Source organism: Mauremys mutica, chromosome 9, assembly GCF_020497125.1.
Source record: "Mauremys mutica isolate MM-2020 ecotype Southern chromosome 9, ASM2049712v1, whole genome shotgun sequence".
NCBI lineage: Eukaryota > Metazoa > Chordata > Testudines > Geoemydidae > Mauremys > Mauremys mutica.
The window spans coordinates 86,421,573-86,442,393 of record NC_059080.1 but is presented as its reverse complement, the minus strand read 5'-3'; the positions used below and the strand labels follow the sequence as shown (position 1 = coordinate 86,442,393).

Genomic DNA, 20,821 nt, shown 5'->3' with positions numbered 1-20,821 from the left:
TCTTGTCTGTTGTCAGTTTCTGTGTTTTCTCTCACCCACCTCCACACCTCACCATGGATCAACACCCAGTGAAGCCCCTGCCCCTGGTTTTAGTTTCTAAGGGTATGTCTACACTACCCGCCAGATCAGCGGATACTGATTGATCTATTGGGGATCAATTTATCGTGTCTAGGGTAGACACGATAAATCAATCCCCGATCACTCTGCCATCGACTCCTTTACTCCACCACAGCGAGAGGCAGAAGCGGAGTCGACGGGGGAGTGGCGGCAGTTGACCCCGCGCCGTGAGGACACGAGATAAGTTGACCTAAGATACATTGACTTCAGCTACGCTATTCTTGTACCTGAAGTTGCATATCTTAGGTCAAGTGTAGACCAGGCCTAAGTAGATGCTAATAGGCTTTGTTTTAGGTGTAACAGCTTAACTGTCTCTCACAACTGTCTTAAATAAAGGGTCTGTGCACAGTACACACATCAGTTTGAACAAAGTTTTAACTCAATCCATAACAAGGTTTCACCCAGCTCTTGTCCTGATGTCACATCTGTCTGTGTATGTTTTCAAAGTTGTCTTTAATTATTGTTTCTAGTTTGCCTAATACTAGGTCACTGGTATGTATTTCTGCAGTGACTGTGCATCACCTCATACATTCAATTTTACAGTTATTCACAAGTTTTTCTTCCCTCCAATTCTTCTGAATTCTAGCTGGTTTTAGTGTGACATTTTATATTCTAGCATCTTCTCTTTTGGCATTTACGTTTCTGAGTATACCTCAGCTTTATTTGCACTTGATTTTCAGTTTTTAAATTTGTACAAGTTCATCAGTCTGAACCATGGTATATTCTAATGCAAAGGTGAACCCTTATAACTTCTGAAAACATTATTTTAATCTGGTGCTTATACTTATTCATAATACCAGTAACTACATGGTTTTAATTTAGATATCAAAATATAAGAAAATACTTTTATTTTCAAAGGAAACCTTATGTAAGTTGTTTTTTTTACTAGAACCGTTTCTTCCACATCTAATTTACTATTCTTTGTATTTTCATTTTTAGTGCTTTACAGAGCATCACTAAGGAACGTGGAATTGTTATCACCCGTTCAACGTATCCCTCTAGTGGAAAATGGGCTGGACACTGGCTTGGCGATAACACCGCAGCTTGGGATCAACTTTATAAATCTATAATTGGTATGTGGAAGCAATAGGATTTACAGTCAATTGATCCTATGCAGTAACTTGCTTCTGGACACGTTTGTCTTTTACTAGGCTTAGAATAAATTTAATTGTAGGCAATACAGGCTGCTCAGTTTAGCAATCAGCATTCGTGTTTTAATTGCTTGTTTTTTTAACCTTCTCTTAATGGCTGCTAAGCAACTCTTTAGGATTGTTGTGCTTACAAAATAGACATTGGGCTTGATCCAGGGGGTTGTTGAATGCTCCCAACTCCCACTGAAGTCAACTTCCCTTTCCCCCACAAAATGCCCACCCATTACTTTTTAGCCTTTTCCTGTTGACCCCTGGCCCTAGCGATTCTTTCTCTCTCTCTCCCCGTCCCTGCCCGGCTGCCTTTATCTGCTCCTGCAGAGCCAGCTGCCAGCATGCAGGGGGAAGAAGAACAATATGTTAGAGAAACTACAGAAATGTATTATTTTCATTCCTTTCTGCTAAATGAATGCTGCTGCAGGTGGCTATTAGACTACCAAAGAAAATAGCAACCAATAAAGTCACCTTACTTTTCTTGCAGGTATGATGGAATTCAGCCTTTTTGGAATATCCTATGTAAGTTAGTGTTGTTACTACACATTTATAACATCATTACCTAAGTGCAATAATCTACAGCATTCAAATGTATTCTTTTTAAACTTTCAGACTGGAGCAGACATTTGTGGCTTCTTCAATGATGCAGAGTATTACATGTGTGTCCGTTGGACGCAGCTGGGAGCATTTTATCCATTTTCCAGAAATCACAATACCATAGGCACAGTGGTGGGTCATAGATTATTTCTATTATTTACTATACATCAATAATGTGCTTGGGCCCACATAAGATACGAAGAGCCCCAAACTTGAAGAGTTCACAATCTAAAGAAAACAGATACAATCTAAAGAAAAAAGTAGAGATGGCACACTGTAGAAAGAATGTTTGCTTTTAAATGTTGTTGTCATTATTAACTCACTTATCAGAAGAGAAATAATTCTAGCTAATGCTAGTATTCTGTGCTCCGGTGCATTTCATTTTCAACATGTGTTTTCTGGGAAGTTGAAGCTTGACAAATTCAAACTGGAATGATTGTAATTAACCATTGGAACAACTTACCAAGTGGTGTGATGGATTCTCTATCACAGGCAATTTTTAAACCAAGATTAGATTCCCCGCACCCACTAAAAGATATGTTCTAGTTCAAAGAGGAATTAATACAAGGATGTCCTAATGCCTGAGTTGTATAGGATGTCAGACTACACAATCACAGTAGTCCCTTTTGGCCTTGGAATCTTGATCACAGTTTCCATGCTATTCTCCGATATGGCCTCTTGTCCCACTTATGGTTCCTGTGAACTCCTGTGACCATTCATTAAGCTGTTTTGGGTGTGGTTTGCATCAAGATTCAACTAGAAAAAATTAAGTCTATTTGAATACAAACCTTTTGGAAATTGTATTAAATGTTTTGCACACTGGTTCTGACACAAAATATTTGTGACCTAGCTTTCAACTAATCTTGGAAGATTTTGTGCCTTAGTTAATTTCGTTCTCTTTTTCTCCCTCCCAGTGTTGACCCATCAAAAGCTAGTGACTCAGGCAACCAGTACATTGGTATTTAATGTTAGCTACACTGAGACATTGCTGTGAGGATACAGCAAGACAGACTCTTAATGACACATAGGGTGACCAGACAGCAAGTGTGAAAAATCAGGACGGGGGTGGGGAGTAATAGGTGCCTATATAAAACAAAGCCCCAAATATTGGGACTGTCCCTATAAAAACAGGACATCTGGTCACCCTAATTTACACATGAAATGTGTTTCACTATGCCTGATATAGAATAACGTAAATGGCACTCTCATGTGTCAGCTGGGGCTACTGTGCTCATAGAGTGATTGAACCCCAAGGCTGCTATATGGTGTTTACACTGCCATCTTTCATGGGCCATTTGCCCAGAAAAGAGAGTTTTAAACTGCCGCTGGGTCCCCTGGGTGGTGCCTGGGCAGTGCTGCACATTGGATGTGCCCATTCTGGCTCCCTAGTCATGCTCTAATTTGCTGCATTTGTGGGAGCCCTGTGTGCGTGGCATCACTGCTCCCTTAATGCAGGTTTTACACCATTGAAGGGCCTGCATACTGATTTATGACAATGAAACTAGCATATTCTAGGACTGAAGGAAGCTCATACATTTTTTTTTTTTACTTGCATGCCTTTAAAAAAAAATCTGCACCTACGATGCTCAAGTAAAGTTTTTGTTTTGTTTGTTTTTTTCCTCTCTAGAGTACACTTAATGCAGTAAGAATGACCTTCGCATTCTCCTCCCCTAATAGTTCACAATTAGAGGACAAATCAGAAAATGGAATAGTTTAAGATTGTAGAGTGTGTGCGCAAATTTATTCTACTTTGCATATTCTGCCTCCATCCGCTACTGTTATTAAAGAATAAAAAACAAAATAATTGTCTAACTGTAGACTGTATTAGCTAAGGAATGTATTGTTGAAAGCTGCAAAACAAGATAAGTGGGAAAACAAAAAATAGAAACAGTACTTATGTTCTAGTTAGAGCTTCAGGTCTAGCAGAGTTGAGCTATTTATATGGCATATATCTAATGGATTAAAGTCTCCTTTTTAAAAACAGTGTGCTTTATCTTGCAGCAGCACACCTTTCAATAGGCCTTTTAAAGCCTTTAAAAATGCAGATTCAGGGTTATCATGTTGCTTCCATTCTTACCCAATTTGCCAAGGTATTGTTCAGTACATTTAATAAAGATTGAAAGTGCTCCCTGACATCACTCATTAGTGCTCTTTTTACTTTTTGAAAGTCCTGAGTGCTGCCCTGCAGGAAAGAAGGATAATAAATTATGTACAACACAACGTGTCATACATTCAGTGGAGTTTGTATTAAACTCCCCATCTCCCCACCCTCCCATTCCCCCACTAAGTTTTTCAAGCCCTCCTTCTAAGCCCACAGTGACACCTACTGTTATTTAATACCACTTTGTCCTTAGGAGTGAAAAGCACTGCAGTTTAGGGAGAAAAAGAGTTTAAATTACATAGTCTCAGAAAGATCTTTTCAGCTAGGAATAGTTCTTTATGTGGACTTTGATTCATATGTTCAATTATTGATGCTACTACCACACAGCTAATAAGAATTTACAATAAAAGTATAATATAAAAAAATAGGAAACAGGCATATTAGTCCATATGTAAATATTGAAATTATCTCAACTATTTTATTACTTCAGCTAAAAAACAAATGCTAGGCTTAAGTCAGGGAAATATCTGCAAAAGGTAAGGATGTTGAAAAATCATTTAATATTACTCTTTGGCAGAGAACTTTTCAACCAAATTTCAAGTTCGTGGCCAGTTAATAATAGTAATTTACAGCTCCCTCCAAAAAGAGAGTTGTCAATGGAAATGTTCACAGAATCAGAAATATAGCCATTCTCTCAGGTTCTAAAACAATAAAATACTACCAATATCATTGAAAGTGGCTGTGAAATAGGTGCTTTTATTAATAATTGTGGTTTTGATGCAAAAGCTGGATATGAATCAATATAGATATAACCAGAGGTTATAATAATTATAATTTAAATGTAATAAATTCAATGATGATTCAGTTCCTCTCACTCTCTTGTGAAAGAAAATGCAATCACTTCCATCATCTAGGGCCAAACTTTCCAACTGGCAACTGAAAAGTGTATGCCCCACAAATGCATATACATGTGTAAAAAGGAACTTGCAAGTGCAAATCAGGTAGTCAAGCATGCCTTATTTAGGATTTTCAGGAAATGCTAACGTACCTTGGAGGATCAGGTCCATAATGTACTTCTAAAATTAAATAAATGAATAATTAAAAACAAGGCGAAAAGGGACATTAGAGAATTCTGCAGTTGAGTAACAGTTTCTTTCCATTTTTAGAGGCAAGATCCTGTTGCCTTTGATGAACAATTTGAAAATATTTCCAGAGATGTACTCAATACAAGATACACACTGTTACCCTATCTCTACACGTTAATGTATGAAGCCCATGTTCATGGTAGCACTGTAGTACGTCCTGTCCTCCATGAGTAAGTATGAAAGGTTATATCAGTTTGACAACAATTTTTTTTTAACTTAAACTCATGAATTTTCCGGAAATTAGCTCAAACTGTATTCTTCAGCTTTATATCTATCTATCTATCTGAATGTTTATTCTAGTATGTAGGGATATTTGCTTCCAATCTTTTTTTTTTTTCTAGAGGGCAACCTGGTGGCATGTAACTCCACACCTTCAGGGATAGCTTGAAGGCGCTAAGTTCCCTCTCAGTTCCTATTGAAGGTGTCAGCAGTCATAGGATTGGGTCCATTTCTTGCTTTTACAACCCTCCCTAGACTCTAGTCTAACTCATTGACCGTTATCTATTCCTCTTCCTACCCCTTGTCATCTATAGTGATTTCCCTCTCTCTCTCGTCATACCATCTCACAACTAGTTGCTACTATAATTCTGCTACTGGCAGAGTCCTCTTCTACATATCTCCTACCACTTTTAATAGTTTTCCTGTTCCTTTCCTTCTGATGGACATACTTAATTCAAATCCTAGCTCTGTGAGCCAGACAAGAACCCATTATTTGGCTCTATGCAAAACTCTACATTTATATCTCCGTGTAATGTGTGTCTCAGTTTTAGGGGTCAGTCTTTACGGAGTTGATGGGAGTTCTGTCTGCTTTAGAGGGTGGACAAATGTAGTCAAAAATGTCTCAAAATGGTTAGTGATTTTGGATACCTCAGTTTTGGATGCTTAGCTTGAGAAACCTTAAAAGTGCCTGGTTTGCAAAGGGTGGGTGCTCAGCCCTTTCTGAAAATCAGGGTCCTTTAAGGTATCTCAAGTTAGCTATCTGATCACTGAGGTCTGGTGTCTACAACCAAAGTTACGCCGGTTTAACAAAAGGTGTGATTTTTAAACTGATTTTGCTTATCTTGTGCAATTGTTTGTGTGGACAATCTTATATTGATTAAAATCTGTAGCATTCACCTTTTAAGTTTACAGGTGCAGGCTAACTCAATATGACATAAGGGTGACCACACAGAGATTTGCCTGTTTTAACTAAATCCTTTTAAAAACAGATTTAGGTTAAAATGTGTGCAGACAAGTCACAGTGCTCTCCTGAAAATCATGGTCATGATTATTAAAAATGATCAAATTGAAAATCATGAAATTCACCATTGGCAGGAAGATTGTACCAGAAGCTGGTTGATTGTTCTTTTCCCCCAACCACCTCTGATACTACTATTGTTCTTGTTGCATTTGTTCTGAAAACACAATAGAGAAAAATTAAAAACAAAGTAAAGATCACATTTTATATTGTAAATTATCAATGGTTTATAAAGGGTTAATAGATGTTATAATATGATACAGATATGAGTTATATATCGTATCATTTGTTATATGCACATCAGTAGAAGGTTTATGATTCTAAACAACCGATTGACCTGTTGGACTCTGAATTATGTAATTATTGCAGTGTAATTATGTTTAAAGTATAGGACTCCCCTTGAGTTTTCAGATGTGAGTACATTTTGATTTTTTGGAGGGTGGGGAAAAATAAGGAGATTGATCATTTTGTAGCTTTCAGCCTTCACTGACAGTAATATACTCTCTCCTTAATACTGGATTTTCAGCATCTATCAGAATAGATTACTGAAGTTATCCATTCCCTTGCTTCAGCATTAATTTATGTCAAACACTTTATTATATTTCTGTGGAATCATCACAGTGAGGAAATTTGAGTCACTGTTTCTCCTGTTACAAACCTTCCAATCCCAGCATTAAAAAAAAAAATACATTATAGGAATCATTTCCAGGTTTAGCAATAGATTTAGCTGGTTTGCGTCAGTATTTGTAGATCCTTGGTTCTTACTGTTTCTTTGACCTCAAGATAAATGAATGTTTTCATTGGTGTCCTTTAGAGATGGTAAACTAGACTGAATACAATAAGAACTGACCTAAATCTTATTGTCAAAATCAAACTGCATCCCAGCTTTGTAAAGGTTTACAAATATTAGGGCGAGACTGTGACCATGTTATCCCCTTTGATGAGTATAACTCACTTGAGTAACTCCTTGACTTCAGTGGGGCAATTTATGTAAGCAGCTGTACAACAACATGAGGAAGAGATTCTCAGTCTGGCCCTTACATAATATTACTATTATTGTGTTAATTTATAAAGACCTAAAAATTAAAGTGACTAGAAGCAGACCCTTTTAGTTTCATGATCTAAACTACAACATATATGAATAGTGATACCTTACACTTCTATAATGTCTTTCAGCGGAGGATCTCTGTAAACCCTTGGCATACATGAATTAGGAAAAGTAAATTAAATGTTTAAAATTGGTCCAGTTTTAATAATCTGAGTTATTAAAAGAACTAACATAAATAAGGCTCTGTGTGTGTGTGTGGGGTGGGGATAGTTAAAAATTTTAACCACCCAGTGTGCTTTAAGAAGGAAACTCTTTTGAAAAGATTGATACATATATGTGGCAATGATTTTACTGCTTTAAGGTTTGTGGAAGACAAACAAACTTGGGATGTATACAAACAATTTCTGTGGGGACCTGCACTGCTCATTAGCCCTGTACTGGAGGTAAGAATTTAGATATTTAATTATATATGAGAGTACTTTTAGATATCCTTAGAAGATAACATGTATGTGTTTCAATTCCAGAATGCTACATTAGTGTTGGCTTATATACCCAATGCACGCTGGTATGATTATTACACGGTAAGTAACACAAATGTTTTCTATTGACCTTCTAACTAATAGTTAGAACTATTAGCAGAATAATCTGCCAAAGGTGGTGGTGGAATTCCTCACTTGTTGTGTTTAAATACAACTTTACACTATACTTTGTTCATATTTTTCATGCAAACTACATCCCCAAGTATTTTTTTTATAGATTTAAGTAGTACAAGCAGGTGAGAGAATTAAATGGAAGAAAAACATCTAGCCAATGACAAAAAGAGAGGAGTATGAAGGCTGTGAAAGTTGGCAAGAGATATAGACCTTAACATCATCAGCAGAATTATAGGAGCACATAGTTGTGAGATGGTGTGGAATGATAGAGGGGAGGCCACTGAGAGCTGAAGAGGAGCAGGAAGGGGAATATATATTAGCAAGGTGGTTGAGATAGGATATAGAGGCTTTTAAAACAAAGGTTTTGTTGGGAAATGACATCCTTCTGGAAATGAAGCTCTAGACCTTGGATCCAATCCAGTGAGCCACTGAGCATCAATAAGAATTAAGGGTACTTATCATGTCAACCTGCCCCTGAAGATGTCAAGATAGGAGTGGGGATTACAAGCCACCAGGTTCCCCCATAGAGAGATAAAGGAACTCGTGTAAGAGTTAGGAAGGCTCTGGTCTGACCTGAATTTTCTCTCAAATTCTTCCAAACTATTCACTCAGGTTTGCAAACCTGGTCAAAAAGTTCACACTAATATGGTGTGTTAGCTTAGTGTAACCTAACTTTGTTACAAAATTTTCACCCAGTGCCTACTTATGAGTGAGCTAAAAGCTCAGGGTGTTTGAAAATCACAAACATGTTACATTCTCAAACACCTTTAGCCCCAAAACACTTCTATTCATTTTTAATCCCTGAAATATTCTATCTGAAGTCTTTGGCAAGAGAGCAGAAGTTGGGCAGCTTTAGCTGCATCTGCCTTCTGCAGAGGCAGGGAAAAGCCTGGGAAGAAAGAAGCTGGAGAGAGAAATAGGCAGCAAAAAAGGCACCAACATTATAATTACTTCGTGGTTTAGCTCCTTGATCTGTGCCCCACTTTGTTGCACCTAAAGACCACAATTTTCATGTTCTTCAAAATGTGGAATAAAATTTTGAAAATGACAGCTCTGTTTATACATTTAAATCAGTATTTCTGTGGCAAAAAGTAATTAACATATTTAGGATCTCCTTCCTTGTTCATTTACATTAGTATGAATTAGAAGTAACTTGGTTGAAATCAATTATTTTTATTTATAGGAGGAATATATTGGTTTCAAGGGACAGTTCTACAACCTATCAGCTCCTCTTGAACATATCAATCTTCATATCCGCGGAGGTTACATCATCCCATGGCAGGACCCTGCTAATAATACCTTTTACAGGTACTATGAAATTAACTAGAAAATTTAAAACTGGTTTCTTTTATTTTTAATGGGAACTCTCTGAAAGCTGCATAGTGGTTTGGAATCTTAAAGACCCAGTTAAAATTGCCTAGAGGACAGATTGCAGGTGAGGTATGAGATGAATTCGATTGATCATATGGTTGATGAAAATGAGAGAAACAGAGGGGGAGAGTCAACCTAGTCTAAGGATGTTCCTATATAGCTTAAATAGTTACAACTCTGAGGAAATAGACAAATAGTAATGTGTTTGCTGACTTTTTTTTTTTTTTTGCAGCCGACAAAACTCAATGGGACTTACTGTTGCTTTAGATGATAATGGGTTCGCTCAGGGTCAGCTTTACTGGGATGATGGGAACAGCATTGGTAAGTTTTAATAGTAAATTGAAGTGAGAAGATTTACTTACATCAAGAGTAAAGTTTCCTAAATAGCATAATTTTTTTCTCCTTCTTGGTGCTGCTTATTTCTACGGTTTTAACTTTTGAATGTATAAATACTTTATAAAGTATTTGATGTGCAAACACTTGTAGATACATGTATTTCAGCATATACAACAAATCTGCAAACACTTACACATGTGCATAGTACTGGTGTGTTCAGAGGCGGCCACAGCACACCAAGCGTGTGCCTGGGGTGGCAAACCACAGGGGGCGCTCTGCCGGCGCCATGAGAGCGGCAGGGAGGTTGCCTTCAGCGGTGTGCCTGCGGAGGGTCTGCTGGTCCCGCAGCTTCGGAGGACCTCCCGCAGGCGTGCCTGCGGAAGGTCCGCTGGTCCCGCAGCTTCGGAGGACCTCCCGCAGGCACGCCTGCAGGAGGTCCGTCGAAGCTGCGGGACCAGCGGACCCTCCGCAGGCAAGCCACCGAAGGCAGCCTGCCTTCCGTGCTTGGGGCGGCAAAATGCCTAGAGCCGCCCCTGGGTGTATTCAATGGGACTATACATGTGAATATATGTACCTATGCATGTGTTTGCAGGATCTTAGTCCTAAATAAATTCTAAGATCCTGATAACACTGTCCTATTTACCATGCATGTCTGAATACCTGAACCTGCTCAGAGCCCCACTGAGGTCAGGGAACTCCGTATGAGCACAGGGGTCCCTCCCATACATATGCTATACATTTCAGGATCAGGGCCCCCAGCTGGAAAGCTCTAAAGAACAGTGCTTGAAAAACAAAAAGTCAAGTTAAACCTGTAGTACAGTACAATAATATTGATTTGTCTCACTGAAGTCCTATGACATTATTGCTTTCAGAATTCAGATTTTTCATACCTTAACTTATGTCATTAAACTTAGTCTAGCACGTGTAATAAGAGAGATCATGCTTTATCCTCAGACTTCTGCAAAATCTATGGGAAATATAACCATGTGAGTTAAGAATGGAGTGAGAAGTCAGAGTTGATTTTCCTAGCATTAGTAAATTTTAAAATTTATCCATCATATCAAGTGTGTATCTCACACTATCCACAGTAAGTCTCCTCTGAGCCTTCAATAGCTCTCAGTAGAAGTGCATGGGGTGCTGTCAGCGTGCTGTGAGGTGCACTGAAGTATGCCAAGCTTTGAGTGACTCAGATTTGGAACTATTTACTAAGTTCATAGTTTAATTGTAGCTTAATTAAATTAAACTAGCTTGCAAGGTGCACTTCAACCATCTCTCAGTGATCTATTTTTCAGAAATCAGGAAACTGCGCTGGCTGTGGTTATCAGCATTACCGTTTGGTAGTTTAGATCCCCAATCTGAGGCTTATAGAGAAAATAGACACTGATGTTTTCAAAAGAGACATTCCTATCCATCACGGTAATGTGTAAATGGATACTGAATAAAGTAGGAGGTGGGGAATTGCTGGCGTGCCTTGTGGGAGGCTTACAAACCGTTAAATCTCTGTTTGAAGGATTAGGAGCACTCCTCCCCTGACATTTGGTAGATGGCTGAGAAACAGGAGCCCATGTACTGATTCTCAGAGAGTTGTTAGCTTTACCTTTGATTTGAGGTCTCCATCTCCACAGCATGAGACTTACCAAAGGGAACATTAAAGCTCATATGCAATAGTCTTTTACAAAATATAGAGAGAAATAAGAAGCTCAGACTGAAGCCCAATCAAATATTAATTTACTGACCCTGACCCTGTATGTACTAAACTTCTTTCCCTCTGTCGAACGGAGTGGATAGAAATTTGGAGCTTTCGTTACATAAGTTCGCTCCACACAAGCATGGAATAAATTGTCTTCCCCGCAACTTATTGTTCTTATTGCTGGCCCTCAAATGGATTCTTCTTTTCAGTGCCCATCCTTCATGCAGACTCTTCCCCTGGCCCCTGATAGCCTTTTCCCCAGCACGTGCTTTGTTTCTCATTGAGTCACAGCTCTGCGTGATCCCTTCCAATCACCAGGCCCAGATCCAAAGGATCTAAGAATCCTCTTCAGGCCTTAATCCAAGAAAGTACCAGAAGCATGTACGTCACTTTAACTACATGAGTAGTCCCACTGAAGTCAGTGGAACTACCCAGGTACTTAATCCAGCCTCAGTCTGCCCTCACCCTTATGGCTAATAATTAAGGCTAAGATTTTGTCACAGATATTTTTAGTAAAAGTTATGGACAGGTCATGGGCAAAACAGAAAAATTCACGGAAGCTGTGACCTGTCCCTAACTTTTACTAAAATATCCCTGACAAAATGGGGATCTGCAGACCCGCACAGTACTTCAAGTGGGGCAGCTGCAGGGACTAGGAGCTGTCTGTAGCAGCTGGGGACTGCGGGGTACCCCTGCTGCCTGCAGCTCCAGGCATCCCCTGTGGGGGCTGGGAGCTTGGGGTTACCCACCACCCATGGCAGCCAGGAGCTCGGGTTCTTCTGCAGTAGCCCGGAGCTGCCTGCCACCCTGCGGATTCCCTCTGCCACCTGCCAGGAGCGGGGGAGGGGTGGTGGTGTCCCCACTGCCCTAGTGACAGGGAGCTGGGGGGTTCCCCTGCCACCTGTGGCGGCAGGGAGCGGGACACCAGAGGTAGCGGGGGTACGCTACAGCTTCCTGCCCCAGTGGGTGTCGGAGGACCCTGCAGCTCCCGACCACCACAAGCTGAAGTCACAGATTCTGTATGTAATCTGGGACAGAATAAAACAAACAAATTGAATTTCATTTGGCACAGATGATATTTAAAAATAGTCAAACTACATTTTGAACATTTGTACCACTTTTTTGTTGTTGTTAAGTTTTTTACAAACAGAAAACTTTTAGAGATTTTTCTCTCACTTATACAACATATGTTTCTATTGAGGGTTCTAAGTGTGTTTATTATGGAAACAGTGGCATGTTTTACACATTAACACCAGAATTGTATTTAGAATATATTTTTTTAAATGGTCATGAATATTGACCAAAATAAAATTATAGTAGGATACATTTTACTCTACCACTTTCTCGTTACAGATGCATATGAACAGAGTGCTTATCTATTAGAAACATTTAATGCAAGTCAGGTAAGTACTGGTTCTTGTGTTATGTGTAGGGGTTATTAACATTTCCTTATTGATTTTCTCCACACTGTTCATGATTTTATAAACCTTTGTCATATTCCCCTCCCTCCCCACCGCCACACACCATTAGAAATCTCTTTTCCAAGCTGAACAGCCCCAATCTTTTTAATCTCTCCTTTTATGCAAGCTGTTCCACACCCTTCATTGTTTTTGTTGCCCATCTCTGTACCTTTTCCAATTCTAATATATCTTTTTATGTAGTGTTCAAGGTGTGGGTGTTCCATGGATTTACACAGTGGTATTATGATATTTATTGTTTCATTATCTATCCCTTTCCTAATTGTTCCTAACATTAGGATAGGTGGTCATAAGTTAGTGTTCAGAAAACTCAAATGTAAACATGGGGTAATTTCCTTAACTCTGGGTGTTATAACAGAGATCTTTATATCTTTTACCTCAGTGGTTCTGAGTGTTATCACATCTGCAGTTCTGGTTTGAGCCCACCACGAAATATAAAAACTAGAGCTGCCTCTTGTTCAGGGAAAGCCCCTGGCGGGCTGGGCCGGTTGTTTACCTGCCGTATCTGCAGGTTTGGCCGATCGCGGCTCCCAATGGCTGCGGTTCGCTGCTCCAGGCCAATGGGAGTTGCTGGAAGGGTGGCCAGCACATCCTTCGGCCTGCGCCACTTCTTGCAGCCCCCATTGGCCTGGAGCAGTGGGAGCTGCGATCGGCCAAATGTGCGTACACGGCAGGTAAACAAACCAGCCCGGCCCGCCAGGGGTTTTCTCTGAACAAGCGGCAGCCCTAGTTTGAGAATCACGGTTCTACCTGATATTTAGTGGTGGGCTCAAACCAGAACTGCAGATGTGATTACACTCAGACTTTCAAAGAGAGAGATTGGTTCACAATCCAAACCCACATCCTGGTTCCTAATTTCACAGCTGGTCTCACTCTACAATGAGCTATATCAAAATCCCGGTTCTGAACACTTGTAGTTTCAGGGGGTTGGTGGTGTAGAAATCGGAGTGAGATAAGCTGTTGTATTGAGATTGTCTGTCATTGCATTTAACATGCTATATTTTATATGAATAAATTGTAAGAAATACATCTTTAAGAAGTATTGTGAAGATATTTTAAATACTCTGTTTGATAGTGAAACTATATTCCATAAAATTTATTTGTAAAACTTAAACATTTACATATGCAGAAATCAAAGTAACATGAAGCTAATAGTATCATTTTGTCAGCTGCACTTTTGCTGTCATTTTACCAATCTATTTAAATGAGGACTTTATAGCTCATCATCTCATGCATATTTTTAAAAACAACATGCCATTAAACACACACATATCTACAAATTCCCTGTGGTATAGAGAAAAGCAACATGTATTATAAAGGAACTCATCCAACTTGAAATATAGTCACATTTTAAAAAAAAGTTCTAGGTGGTTTCTGGTAATACGCTTGCCCCTACACTCATATGCCAGCTTTTATTGTTTGCTGCTGTCCGTTGTGGTAGTTTATAATGTCGGAGGAGGGGAAACGACTTATGGAATCTTCCCTCACATAACCTGAAGGACCAGACAAAATTGCTAACCCTGTATTTCCAGAGTACAGAGATGGCTCCTTTCCAGCATCATCTGAGGCACAATTCAACCCGTATGTAGTGGGGAGGGGACGTGTAGGTACATGGTTCAGACCCCCCCTCCACACTGGTTTGCAGGGCTGAACAGCCCTGGTGCAGGGATAGTGATCTGTGCACATTCCCTCTGAGACGAGGGAGTTCTCTGTCACCTTGTGCAGGGCTGTAGTTGCACAGAGGAGCCGAGGATTTGGCCCCCTGATTTCAACAAGAATTTTGCCTGATTAATGGTTGCATGAAAAGTGAATGAGCTATTTGCATACAGGTGTCTGTGGCAGAGCAGGAAATGAACCTAGGTCTCTTAGATCCCAGTCCAGTACCCTAACTGGGTCATTCCTCCTCCTTGGAAGAAAACAAAAGAGAAGCACACAGATGTACAACTACATTGAAATTAATCAAGAACATGAGGTTACTGACCTTCCATGCTTTCCCTCACCTTTGGGTCTGGATTTTACCTGTTCTTACAGACTGTACTAAAGGCATGTGTATATTGGAGCTGGAGGAGTAATTTTCAGCTCAGGTAGACACCCCGTGCTAGCTCTGATCGTGTTTATACACTCTAAATAGCTGTATTAGCTGCAGCCGCTTGGGGTGTTGGAGAGGCTAGCTGCCCCGAGTATGTACCTGGGTTTCAAACAGGACTGTACTTGTGATAGCTAACCTGTCCTGCTGCTCATGCAGCAGCAACTATGCTGCTACCTTTAACACACTAGCTCAATCAGAGGCAGGGTGGATACGTCTACCCAAACTAGAAATGAAACCTCTAGCTCTACTGTAGTCTCCTTAGTGGCGTGTGTGCAATCTGACTCAGCTGGAGCAGCAGGCATCATTGTGCAATGCCTCCTGGTGCGCTGCACGTGCAGCAGATAATGCGTTTACTGCTCCACCTCTCACCAGGGTGTACCAAGTGTTCCTTTCTCCATCGGGTGGGTGAGGAGGAAAGGAGAGCCCAAGACCCTGCTGCTTCCATGCTTCTTTGGGGTTGGTTTTTCAACAGGGATCCCTAGCAAGGAGCAGTCTATACTTAAGGGGGGACTGCAGTTGTGGCTGACCTCTGTGCATGTACAGAAGGGAAGAGAAAAACGCTCCTCCTGCTGTCTCCCTTAACATGCAGTCCTACCTGGAGAAGCTACATTTTGATGCATATGTGTGTTATATACAGGTACCTGTTGCATAGCCATCCAACATAAGAAACACATACGTGGGTCTGGAAAGAAGGAGCCGCATGATTTTTAGTGTGATAATCAGGGATAAATGATCATACTATAAGACACTATGACATCTAAACATCAACTTGATGGCAAGTTGGGACAATATGAATCTAATATACTTTGTTGTCTTTTCAGAGTGTTTTAGAGATTAAGGTTGTGCACAATGGATACACTGACCCAAACAATTTAAAATTTGAAGAAATTAAAGTCTTGGGAGTTGACAGAGTACCTTTAGCTGTTACAGTAAAACAAAATGGTGTGACCGTTCCATCTCTCCATAACGTCAACTACAATGCTACAAAAAAGGTAAGCAGCTAATTCAAGGATATTAAGCCATCTGCTGAATAATGTAACTTTTCTTCCTTAAGCTTGACATTGAATCAGATCTCAGTTGCAATATTAAGTCCTATATTTTGTAATAAATACAAGAATGTACCACTGGAAATAATTGCATTGCGAAATCAAACAAACTGGAATTGTTGTATGATGTAAACAACACAAAATGTAATCAAACATGGTTTCAATTTGAGAAGATAAAAAAGCAAGACAATATGACAGCGCGTATGTGCAATGTGGCTAAGTTATTGCTGCAGTAAAAACCTTAATCTTTGGTAGTTCCTAACTGAGTGCTTGATTTTTTTTAAACCCTCCTAAAAGCTTATTTAAGCCATAAGAGAACCGAGAGGGAATATAGTATCTTCAACAAGTACTTACTGAGAAGCTAGATGATTCTGTTCTTGCCACCCATTTCTTTCCTCCTCCCTTCCCCTGTCCCTGTATAATTATTCACCTTTTTTGTTGTGTTTTATCTAATATAGGCTATATGCAGTTCAGGGCAAAGACCCTATCTCTATGGGTTAAATCTTGGCTCCACTGAAGCCATTGGCAAAACTCCCAATGGGCCATGATTTGACCTTGCATGTTTTTGTGAAATATCCAACACATTTCTTCTTCTTAAAATAATAAAAAGATTTCTTAGGAGTAAAAAACCTCCCCTGTGACTCTATCATGTATATAATTATGGGGAAGAAGTCAGTATTAACTATAAATCATAATTGAGTCAAGCACTCCTAAATGCAATTGAAACAAATCCTGATGATCATGGTGGCCTTCAAGACACGTTCCTCTGGACTGCCTTTCAAATATAAATATACCTCCTGTAGCTGCTTTTAGGGTTGCTACTCTTCTGATGGAAAAATGCAAAGTTATTGCCACCCCCAGCCTCTTCCAAAGGCTTTCTACAAAACTGTATCCTTTATTAAGTCTCGTGCCTTTCTGCCTTGCGCCTGAAACATACAAAAAAACTCTATTGTATTTAGCTGTGCTATCATTCCTTGGATGGGAAAGTGGGAATTCCTGTGCACAGGTGAAATCAGAATGGACTCCAAGCTTATAAAAAGAAAGAGCAGGATTCTGATCTTTACAGGGTCCCTGGGAAGCCCATAGATTGGAATTCAATGTTAAAATAAGTCACAGATAAATTGTTTCAAATTTGAATTAGGGGAAAAAGACAAAAAGAAGAAACTATCTAATAAGTAGTGTGAGAACTGAAAAATGCAATGGCCTCAGGTAGATTTCTTGTTGTTTTTTTGTTTCCTTTCGAAGCTGCTGCATATTACTGGGCTTCAGCTTGAACTAGGGAAACCCTACTCAGTGGACTGGTCTTCAGTGGCTGAAGACAATGAAAAATTTAACTGTTATCCTGACTCAGGTGCATCAGAAGAAAATTGTATTGCTCGTGGCTGTATCTGGCAGGTAAGCAGAAATGATTTGTGTGAAGGAAGAATAAGGACACTACTTTAATGACACTAACTTAATTTATCTAAACTAAAAGAGTTGCTGACTAGGGGTTTTAGGTATTTGATAAGCTTGCAGAATTGTTTTAGCAACACAACAAAATGTTTGAGAGATGAAAATAAGTATGCCTATATGGATCAAGGTTGCCACACATTTTGGACATTGCTTCTCAGGGGATCACTTAGCAGCTTGCTTATGGATGGCAGGCAGAATTCATCATGCTTACCACTATAACCATCACCACCACAACTGGAACTCAGGCATTTGACATTTTGCCACTGGGCTCTCTTTTTCCTGATCTGAAAAGACCAGACAAGAAGCGGAAATTGGCTGATATCAGCATCCCCAGAGCTGGGTCTTGAGCAACTCCTAAGATGTGAACCTAAGATTTCTACATTTAGTACCCTCTCAAGTGTCACTTCATCCCTATTTTATTTTTCTCTTTCCCATACTTCTCTTTAGCTGTTTATTTGATTCTACGCTTGTTTAGGATAAGGAGGACAATGGTAATCTGTGTGCCAGGCAAAGATTTCACTTGATTCTAATGAAAGTAAGGTTGAGTCCTCAGTGAAAAGATCTTCTCGGTATGCTCAGTCAATAAAATTAGTAAATAAATAGGCGAATTCTCTGCCATTTCCTCCTGAACAATAAAAGGCACTTCTCAACATTTAGGGCTACTTGGTGCATGCTTGATTTCACCTCTCAAACCCTGTTTGATTGTACACCTGTTCAGAGGAAGTTGCAAGGGTTTTTGTTGTCATTGTAATTTTTCTTTATAATGGTGAATAATATATATTCCCTGTCCATGTATTCAATAAAAGGTGGGCTTGCTTATCCTCAAACTTTCAAGCAGAGAAAAAAACCCTGGGCATACACAAAGCATGAAAAAAATCTCACTCTGAAAATGAAAATACCAGAAAAACCCAAGGAATTTGACAAGGGGATTTAGAATAGTGACCGCTAAGCAGCTGCATTAAATGCAGTGTTCCTTGCCACTGCTAATATAATATAATTTTATAAACAAGTGAGAGATGCTTCTATTAAAATACACTTAAGAAAAGGAAAGCTAAAGTTATCAAGCGCTGTTGTTTTTTAAATGTAAATAAATGATGACGAATCATAAATAAATCCAAGGGAGTTCTTTTCATCATTTTTCTAAACCTACTTAAATTCTCTGCATTGAAATTGTCAAGTCAAATGCTGTATATCTGTGTAATTGTAATGGGATGTCCTCCTCCAAGGGACACCACTGTAATGTTGGAAAGTTTTCTCCGATCTTAATTGCATAAATCATTGTGTTCTTTGTTAGGATTTGTTTTCACACTGTTCAGCATTGTTGCAGTAACCTTTCCAACCAGTTGCTCATGTAATGAATTACCTGTTAAAAATGGGACTTTTCTGGAATTGTCTTTTAAAATGAATGACCTCACATGCTGTTTTCTAATCTGCAATATATTTTTCAGGTTGCCTCTAACTCCCTTGTACCATCATGTTACTACCCAAGTAATTATGGTTATTCTGTCAGTAACATTCAAAACACCGCTTCAGGTCTTACGGCCGACCTCTCCAGAGATCCTAGTATCCCTGACCGCTATGGGGATCGTTCTCCCCCTATCAACACACTTCGCTTGGAAGTGAAATATCATGACAACAACACGTTGCAGTTCAAGGTAATTTGAGTCTGAATCTGTTAGGACAATCTATGATGAGATTAGTGATAATTTTTCATGTTTTGTGAGCTAGAATGTGAGACTAGGCCATACATGGCTACAGAGGAGAGTAGGAGAGAGTAAGAATTGAGCCATCTTTTGAATGGCTTATGTAAAGGCCACCACAGTTGAAGCCCTGGTGCTCAGGGGCTTCCCCTCAGATGCATCTTTCTGGGAGCAACTACACATCTGACTCCTTCTAGAGAAGTGGCTCTCAACCTTTCCAGACTAATATACCCCTTTCAGGAGTCTGATTTGACTTGCATACTCCCAAGTTCCACCTCACTTAAAATTTTCTTGCTTTCAAAACGTACAAACACAAAAGTGTCACAGCACACTAGTATTGAATAATTGCTTACTTTCTCATTTTACTGTATAATTATAACATAAATGAGTTGGAATATAAATATTGTACACCTCTACCCCGATATAACGCGGTCCTTGGGAGACAAAAATTCTCACCATTTTATAGGTGAGACCACGTTATATGAAACGTGCTTTGCCCCCGTTCCTTGTTCCTGACCGCCCCCTCCATAGACCCCCATCCCTAATCACCCCCAGGATCCCACCTCCTACCCAACCCCCCTGTCCCCTGACTGCTCCAACCCCTATCCACCCCTCCCCGCCCCCTGACAGGCACTCACCGGCAGCAGCGGGAAGCAGAGCAGCCCAGCCCAAGTCCGCTTCACCCTGCCTGCTCCCAGCCACGGTGCTCCGCTTCCCACCATTGGTGAGTGCAGAGAGATTGGGGAAGGATGCCCCCCCGTACTCATCTGCGGTGGGAATCAGAGTGACGCGGCCCCAGCCTGATCCGCTTTCGTTGCCCTGGCGCCAGCCGTGTCATTGCGGGGCGGCTGGGGAAAGGTCCTGCACTCACCTGCAGCGGGAAATGGAGCGCCACGCCTGGGAGCTGGCGGAGTGGAGCTGGCTGGGGCTGGGCTGCTCTGTTTCTCGCCACGGGTGAGTGCGGGGAAGTTGGGGAAAGGATGCCCCCCATACTCACTGGTGGCGGGAAGCAGAGCAACCTGGTCCCCGCCCAATCCACTCTGCCACCTCCCAGCTGTGGCGCTTCGCTTCTCACCGCAGGTGAGTGCAGGGAGGTTGGGGAAAGGACGCCCCTTATACTCACCTGTGGCGGGAAGCGGAGCACTGCGGTTGCAAGCTGGCGGAGTGGAGTGGGCTGGGGCCGGGCTGCTCCGCTTCTGCCGCTGCTGGTGAGTGCAGGGGGGGAACCCTTCCCCCAAGATCCCTCTCCCGAGCGACACGACTGGGGCTGGAGCGAGGGAAGCAGAGCGGGCTGCTCCTGGCGCCCCACTAATCCCCTGGGCCACTCTGGGACTACGGGACCCCCAAAAGTGCCCTCCCACAGCTCCTGCCCCCCAGACCCTGGAGGGAGGAGCCCCTGACCGCCCCCGAGACCCTCTGCCCCTTATCAAACCCCTCAGCCCCGGCCTGGCCTGACACCCTTGACACCCGTAACACACTGCTCAGAGCAGCGTGTCAGAGCTTTACTGTGTTGTATGCGAACCCGCGTTCTATCGGGGTAGAGGTGTACTTACATTTCAGTGTACAGTATATAGAGCAATATAAACATGTCATTGTCTGTATGAAATTTTAGTTTGTAC

At 40.8% G+C, this 20,821-nt stretch overlaps 1 protein-coding gene across 1 annotated transcript in view; it reads left to right on the top strand.

The window, feature by feature from the left end:
- Positions 1-20,821, top strand: part of SI (sucrase-isomaltase) — a 213,989-nt gene that overhangs the window by 92,731 nt on the left and 100,437 nt on the right. The window contains 12 exon segments of the mRNA XM_045029086.1: positions 1,057-1,190; positions 1,747-1,781; positions 1,872-1,988; positions 5,124-5,272; positions 7,749-7,830; positions 7,912-7,968; positions 9,224-9,348; positions 9,644-9,732; positions 12,791-12,840; positions 15,826-15,996; positions 17,296-17,445; positions 18,951-19,157. Of these exon segments, the coding sequence (XP_044885021.1) occupies positions 1,057-1,190; positions 1,747-1,781; positions 1,872-1,988; positions 5,124-5,272; positions 7,749-7,830; positions 7,912-7,968; positions 9,224-9,348; positions 9,644-9,732; positions 12,791-12,840; positions 15,826-15,996; positions 17,296-17,445; positions 18,951-19,157 (1,366 nt within the window).